Source organism: Opisthorchis viverrini (assembly GCF_000715545.1).
Source record: "Opisthorchis viverrini unplaced genomic scaffold opera_v5_91, whole genome shotgun sequence".
NCBI lineage: Eukaryota > Metazoa > Platyhelminthes > Trematoda > Opisthorchiida > Opisthorchiidae > Opisthorchis > Opisthorchis viverrini.
Window position 1 is genome coordinate 992,551 of NW_008751746.1, and position 8,416 is coordinate 1,000,966.

Below are 8,416 nucleotides of genomic sequence, written 5' to 3' on the forward strand. Positions count from 1 at the left end.
CACAAAAGACGTAAGTAGAGATGATGAAGTGGAGGGATCAGCAAAACGGATAAGTGGTAACCAAGATCTCACAAAGGTGGTGTATAGTGGAAATGTAGAGGCTCGTTGGCGTCGATGTTGGGGAGTCGGGCTTAATAGTTCTTTTGTAAATTGAGATGATGGCGACATACGTGTGGGAGCACAAACTGGGTGGAAAGTTATTGAATTTTGCGGGAAACACAGACATAAATTAATGTTCGAATTCGAAGAAAAGATTTAGCAGATTATAATGAACATGTCATGGCAGCAGCTGGGATCATTTGGGGACCTTTTTCGTATTCGCAGTCAATAGAACGAGAAGATGAGAGGGTACGTCAAGAAAAATAAGCGAATAGTTGCGGGTGTGCTATCACACTGGGTATTACAGTGCCTTGCCATCATTGGCTTGTAACACTTCGGTTTTTGGACAGCATGCAACGGACGTCACATTTAAGGTCATTGGGCTGGGATGTGCGATTCTTTGAGCAGCGTGATTCTTTTCAGGCTGGTCAAGGAAACAAGGTAGAAGGAAGGCGACACAGGATCGCATGTTTTTGGACAATTTGGGGATCCTGTGGGTGCAGGTCATGGGGAGGGTGGCGTAGATAACAGTCAAGCGGGTCATCCAAACCGGGAATAGCCGAAGGTCAAAGCTTTGGATAGGAGGAAACTAGGAGAGCATGGTGAGTTTGAGGATACAATACGGAGAAAGAAGAATTTGACGTCTACCGCGACTAGGGTGATGACAACAGGTGATCATATGAGATGAGATGGATGGATTTGTACTAGGTAGAGCAGAATTGTGGGGAAATCATATGTATAAGAGCTGATGGCAGTGAACTTCTGAGATGGTGGGCTGGTTAATCTGGTGTTCATTACATGAGTTAAACAGTACCAGGAAAGTACGTGTAAGAGAAATAGCCACTAGTCCCATAAGCACTGCTATATGCTTCAAGTTAGCGAGTGGTTCATGACACCCGTCCAAATAGGCCGTTAGAGACTTCAGATGTCCTCTTCTGTTTCTGGTATCCTGTTCATTAAAAACAGCGCGGGCGCACTGCTTGCCTGATGACATAAGTCGTATTGTAGCTCTTAAGGAATATCACTGAATTGATGACTCAGCTCATGACATTCTTTGGTGAAAAAAGCCGCCAGGAAAACTGCACTAAAACATGTCATCCAGAACTGTTCACATGTAGGGGTGCATAGAATGAAAATAGAGTTGCTGGACGAACTGCACCTTGCTGGACGCGCCATGATTCATGCACAGTAAAAATTAGATTCCGTCACACGCTTTCACCAAATATGCAGCCCACCCAATAATTTCGCTCAACTGATAAATTGCGTTTTCGAAAACGTGAGACCGCCAGTCACCAGCCTCACTCCATCAAAAGACTCGTCCGATCTTGCACTCACTCGTCATTCATTTATCCGATGGCCAATGTCGATAAGTCGGTAAGTGGATCGGGAAATCCCACATACACCGAGTTGACCACGCTAATCACAGGCAATCTGGGAGCCAAAAGATTACAACGGAAAAGCGGGTGTGGCCAAATGCTACCACTAAACGGCTCTCAACGGAAGAAATTGCTTGCTGGATTCAATGTATAGCCTTCCGCGGAAAAGAACCATTTTGGAGTGTCACGAAGAGCACTAATCCATGATGGTGCCACCCAACATCTGAACGAGCCTACAACGTCTCATGAGGATACCATGCTGTTCGAAATACACTGGAATACTCAAGAAACCAAATAGACCAACTTCCCCTCAAATTCCCCTTAAAAAAGAATCCATTCGGCTGAGAGGGCACTACACAATCGAAAATCACATCCATCCACGATGGGAATCTGAATTCCTCAAATGCGATTGGCCCGCGCAAACCATAGTCCTATGGGGAAACCGCACTGCAAACGAACAGCAGTTCTCGAAAGCACCAAGTTGGAAGCAGACAAGTACGCTGAGCAGGTTCCTTTACAGCTTAGAGACTCGAACACATCGTGCAGGTATTGAGTCTGCTAAACTTTCGTCTTTCCAACTTTGAGTTGAAGTGCTTTCCGCAAATCGCCTCACCGTTTTCGAACATCTCGTGATATTGCGGAATAGGTTTACCTTGGACAGCCGTTTGCAGTTGTGTTTGCAGAAAGTCAGACGTCTCTAAAACGGACAACAAATTGATGGTTATTCCATTTCAGGGCTGACTTGAAACGCGGGGTTTGGGCAGGTAGGGTTAATCGGTACTTACATGCAGCATTACCCATCAAGATTGTCCCTTCCGACCGCACGCCAGCATCATTTTGTGATGCACTGCGGATTCAAATCCAGTCGCATTGGGCCGTTCTGCTTCTCATTTGCATGGTCAACCGTCCTCCCTCAAATTCACCTGGGAACTATCCTCATATTTATCCTTGAGCAACACTCCTCCAGTTACTACTTTTACACGTCTCATACTATTACGGATTTCAGTTTCCAAGGCCTCTTAGGCGAGGCTCCACCACATCGGGCCCGGTGAATACCCTGGATCGGGCCGACCAAGGCCGTTCAATAGAGCTCAACGTGTCGTCACACCCACCAGATACTTGCGCAGACTAAATATCATCCCCGCTGAATCTGGTTATCATGGCATTTAATTGATTTAATGTTAACAAAAGCTCCATTGGGACAAAGTGGTCACCAAGTACAAGCCTTTGATTTCATCGGCTACTGGGCCAGGAACCCTGAGTTTCAAAAATGGAGTTAAAAATTATTCAGTGCAGACTTCTAAGTAATGCGTATCTTTCCTGATCAAATCAAACTAGGACCAGTTTCAGTGTAGGAGATATACAGAACTATTCGTGAAGCTGACAAAACATTCGACACAAAAAGAAATGGCAAGCAGTTCAAGTGCCCGGAAATGCCCAGTGGGCAATGGTGCGGACAGGAAACGAGGGAAAAATAGAACACAGAGAGCAGTAACGCTATTTTCCTCACCACATTACTCGGTCTCAGATTCCCACGAGAGCACTCACGTAAAAATAACCACCAAAGGTGCACAAGGTCTATTAAACCCAAAACAAAGAGAAGAAGAGTTGCACAGGAATTTATATAACTGTTTGGATATGCAGTTTCTGAGTCAGTGATTCAATGAGCTTCAGTTGTGCTTCCTCAAACTGCTTTTGCTGGTGCTGCAATAGTTCTCGGTCTGAACCTCCCAAGCTGGCGTTCACGTCAAAACAACCACCAAAGGTGCACAAGGTCTATTAATGCCCAAAACGAAGTCAAGAACAGTTGTACAGCGCTTCGTATATATAGCGTAAGTGGTTACAACTTTCTGGAATTTCTGACGCGTTCTGGATGCGCCATTGGCAACCGGCATTTGGCCAATAATGGGTCATGATTGGCTGTTGGGTCCGGGTTGTTGACCAATCAGATATCGTCTTGTTGCCGGACTGGCAAGCGTCCCGAATTCTAGGCCAACCTCCAGCTGGCCAGGCTTATCGGGCGTAGCAGCGCCTAAGGACGTCCGGTATAGTGGGATCCGTGTGGATTCCTGCCTAACACAGAGTCTAAGCCGCATTTTGTAGGATGCATAAACGCGGTGAATTGGATATCTTTCGACAGAACACGCAAAAACCGATCACAATAATTGATATCACCCAAGAAAACAAAAATGTGCTCAGTTAATAAATGGGACACCACCGAAAAAGCAAGTAACCAGCCTCTTCCCTGAGGGCCGGAATCGGAGAACGCACCAGTGACCTCTTATCTCTATTATTATTATTATATCATGTTTAGTTGCTTCAGCACTTAGGCCTGCACTCATCTCCATCGACCTCATCACATTGGAACTGGAAAAGATATAACTGGGAACAGCCTTGAGATGACTCCAATGAGTGCGTTCACCAGCTCTTGCTCGCGACAAAACCCTTCCGCTTGTTAGGGTCAGTCATTGTCTACCCAAAAACTTAGAGGAAACGTCGCGTACCGGAAGGCATTCCCCCCACTTGAAGTGAAGTGATTGTTACGTACCACTGCTTCACAGCCTCGAATATTATGGGATTCACAGGGAAAATTTACGTTTGATTAAGATATTGGTATCAGGTGGAACTTTCTGTGTGAGGTAGGCTCAACCTGTGCTTCTTTGGCACCGACTGCCGCTGCGACTCCCAGTCTGTTTTTTATCTATGTCAACGATATTCTTGATGCTCTTTCAAGTATCTTCCCTTTTTGGCCGACTTGAATCCGTTCCAACGTTAGTGCTCTCTAAGTGGATTTAGGCGCTTCAATGCAGTTTTTATTTGACTAGCGCCTTCCTCTGAATATCAAAAAATGCCTCCATGCGTCAACTGCAAGGGACTCGGCAGACGCATTGGTCGTGCATATTAAGAATTCATTGAAAGTCACCACGAGGATAGATACCAAGAACGATTGATTTAGAGAGCTATCCACAAATACGTCCTTTCCACTTTACCGTGAATAACCGGCCCAATAGTCATTTGCCCTTACACGGATGGTCTGAAACACCTGCGTGGACACTCGCGTGGACTTCCAGGCACTTTATGGGGCATACGTCATGCCGCCTATTGGATATACTAAACCAAGCTGTCTCTGGGCTTAAGAAAGACGTAACCCTCAATCGGCGTGTCCGACGAGCTGCTACGAAAAAGGTTTCTACCCCGAATCCGTTCATTACGAAACGAGTCTCGAACTGCTCAGCTCCATTAGAGTACCGTCAACTCAGAAGAGGACTGATGTTTAATTATGCTCCGTTTGAACATGAGTTACTCAAAAGAATTTTCACTGTTTACTCAATTAGCAGACGACATGGACAGTAAGAAGATTTCCCAACGCAGAGAGCACGATTTAATAGGCAGCATTTTTCTCATTTCGGGTAAGTGGTACGTGTAACAGCAATCCTCAGACGGTTGTTATGCTGCATCTGGTACCCGGTTGGAAGCACTCTCAGACGATTAGTTATAACCTCACGATGGCAAGATTGCTGCTTCGTACTTAAAGAGCAGTTCGAAACTTTCTTCGCTTGTGGTTTTTAGCTGAATGGAAGCGGAGAGCTAAGAATAAATCCGATCGGGGAACCTCGGTTGCAATCATTGATCCCGTGTACCCAATCCACGATTCAATCGGCGTTTCTCTCCCCTCCAGTTGACAGTGATTTGAACGCCGACGTGCAGGGAGCCCGCCCCGCTCGATTTTCGTCTGTGCCGTACTACGCAACACTGAACAGAACCGGAGCCTTCGTCCTCATGAACTTGAGAGAGTGTAACCCGAAACCCTGGTTTACTAGTTCCGAGTAACCCGTGACTCCCGATGGTACCTTACCCTGGATGACGAAGAGTGCGTCCATATGTCGCTCGGAGAAGACTCAGCGAATGCCTTTGTTATGCATGGTGAGAAAGGACCAGAAAACATTATGAGGATAGATGCCAAAAAGGATTTCGGCACCTGGGTCCTTCCCACTGCACCATGAGAAATCGGCCCAGAAGCATTCGCCATTTTTACGGATGATCCGACGCACCTTCTCCCGTATTACTCGCATGGACTTCCAAATACTCTATGAGGCCTACGTCAGACCGTTCCTGGAATACGCCAACCAAGTTGTCTATTCAGGACGCACGAAAGGCTAACAAAGCTTGGCAAACAGGTTTTTTTTACCGTTGACCCAGCAAACACACGGCGGGGACATCGTAAGAAGATTTTCAAGCTCGGAGCACACACATTCATTTGACGAAATTTTTTCTCATTTCGGGTAGTAGGTGCGGGAGTGACCTTCCTCCGACGGTTGTCCACGCTCCTTCTAGAACCCAGTTTAAAGCACTATTAGATACTTATTTATGTGAATCCTCGCGCTGGCAAGCACACTGCTCCGCGCTGAGAAAATAAACAGCAGTGCTACATCATTTTTTCACTTGTGTCTTTCAGGTGAACGACAGCCACTGACCGACAAGAACAAAAGCGACTCGGGAAACTTGGGCAATAGCCTCGATCCTGTGTATCGATCCGTGAATCCGTGGATCCGTGACATTATTGTCCAATCAGCGCCCTGCGTGATCCGTCACCTGTAGGCTTCGACGTTGAGGCTTCTGCATTTTATCGTCCAGTTCCGGCAGGTGTATCTGTTGGGCATGTGGCAGGAAGTAAGTAGACTTGATCTTCATACGCTTGTGATGGGTTAAATAGTTGAGGCCACTCTTCATGTTGTCGGGCAGCGTCTTTCCAAAGGTCCGCCATGGATTGATTCAGAGCTGGTCAGTTCCTGGAGAATTGCATCCCGGCGTACCGACAGTGTTTAGGAATATGATGTCTACAATAGGTGTCATAACCTTTCCGTGTAGTTCAAGCGAACAACGCAAAGGAGTTATCAGGGCAACCATTCTCTGTTCCTTCCGATCGCATACGCAGGATGTTTTCCACCCGTAGTCAGGCGCCAAAATAGAGTGTAGTGCACATGCCATCTATATACAGATCCTGAACGTGCGATCCTCCTCGAATTTGATCTCAACCAGGATCAAAACCCAAGTCGAATTCGGTGGTGCGTTTATGATACACATGACGTTTGTAATTGTTGCTTATTTATTTATCGCTCAGCTGTAGCAACCTTCGGTGCCACACAAAGGAGGCACGAGGTGTGGAATACTGCCAGGTTGCCCAAGCCTAGACAGGAATTGTATGCGTTTCGTTCCCTGCAATGGTCAACGTTTCTTGCAGGCTTCATGGTTCCGGGGTACTCACTACTACTGACGTGTGAGAGTGTACGGAGAGCTCTCCAAAAGCTTCCGCACACAAATTGGTGTCCGTCAGGGATGCCCACTCTCTCCATTCCTTTTTTAACTTCGTTATCGATGAAATAATGAGACGAACGCTAGAGGGTCTCCAAAACCCTGGTGTTCAAATGCCTGTGAAGAAAACCTTGTCGATCTGGAATATGCAGACGACATCGTTCTCATGTTCGAAGAGGAGGAAAAGGCGCAAGTATTCTTGGATGAACTGACCAGAGTCATCCCGTCCTTTGGTATGCATTTTGCACCCACAAAGTGTAAGGTCATGCTTGTGGACGTGCAGTCACTGAACACGCCCCTTACAATCCAGGGAGAGGTACTGGAAGTTGTGGAGCGTTTTACGTACCTTGGAAGTTGTATTAGTTCTGATTGCAGTGTGACAGATGAGGTGAATGCACGAATCTGCAAGGCTCGGGCCGCGTTTGCTAACTTGAGACACCTATGGCGTCAGAATGGTTTATCCCTGAATCTGAAGGGACGTGTGTATCAAGCTACAGTACGGGCTGTTTTGTTGTATGGCTGTGAGACTTGGCCTATTCGAGCAGCGGACCTGAGACGTCTTCAGGTGTTCGACAATCGTTGTCTCAGAACCATAGCTCGTGTGGGTTGGTGTCGGCGAATCCGTAACGAGGCAGTTAGAAAGCGTGTTTTCGGTTATGTAACGCGTACTTCCATTGAAGAATGTGTCCAGCACCAGAAGCTGCGTTGTTTGGGCCGAAGAGAGTGCTGTTTTCCATGCCCAATTTGGAGTGGCGTAAACAGAGAGGTGGCCAACCCTTGGTTTGGTAAAAGAGTATGAACGAGGTCACGAAACGCTTGGGTGCTGTCGGTGCTACCGCCTTCCAGGATGGGGACCGCATGATCCTCACTGTGCCTGGTTGGAGACACTATAAAATATGTCTTTCAACCGATGTTAAATGCCTTCTTGTTGTCAGTTTCTGTCCAGATTGCCTGAGTGAATGTCTGGAGGTGTAGGCACCTCGGATTGATTGTGTTAAGCTAGCAGTAAGTCCCTCCTCCATCCACCTATATTCATTTCTTTACAACAAGGCTTTCAAATAAGTCATGGTTGTACGGCAGTGAAGCACCAGTGTTGAACACTGATGCCATGCTGTCGATGATGATGATGATGACTACTGAGCTTGGTTTCGCGGTGTCAGGATCAGATGCACTGGAATGGGTTCTTGGTTCTCACTACAACTTCTCCGACAGTCTTTTCCTGTCAGGATAAATCCAGAGCAGACTATTGGAAAGTGTCTGTTAAGAACAGGAGGACTAATCCTTGTCAGGGTGAAGTCGCTGAATGTGATTTGGCAGTTTACTTATTCCGGAAAAACGTACGTTTGGTTGGTATACATTTCAAGATAGTTGGCCCTTAAAGCGTTTTGGACTGTGCGTGATTCTAACCGGACCTGGTATTCCTGTTACTAGGCTTAGACAACCTCACGTTCACGAGCTGTGTACACCGAAGAACTGTTGTGTCTGAACAACTTTGTTTACATCTTTTTCCTAGCAGGTCGTTTAGCTGTAGCACCCTTTCAGTGCCTAGGTTCCATGCCACCCGAAGGAGGCAGGAGAGAGAGGAGCAGTCGAGATGCTAAGTGAGACGTTTAGAAAGTGTCCGAGAA

The 8,416-nt window shown here is 46.7% G+C and overlaps 1 protein-coding gene across 1 annotated transcript in view; it reads right to left on the reverse strand.

The window, feature by feature from the left end:
* Positions 1-400: 400 nt before the first annotated feature.
* The window catches only part of T265_05033 (hypothetical protein), a gene marked incomplete at both ends in the record, with an annotated part of 70,886 nt that continues 62,870 nt past the window's right edge, over positions 401-8,416 (reverse strand). The window contains one exon of the mRNA XM_009169933.1: positions 401-523. Within this exon, the coding sequence (XP_009168197.1) occupies positions 401-523 (123 nt within the window). The remainder of the gene's footprint in view (positions 524-8,416) is intronic.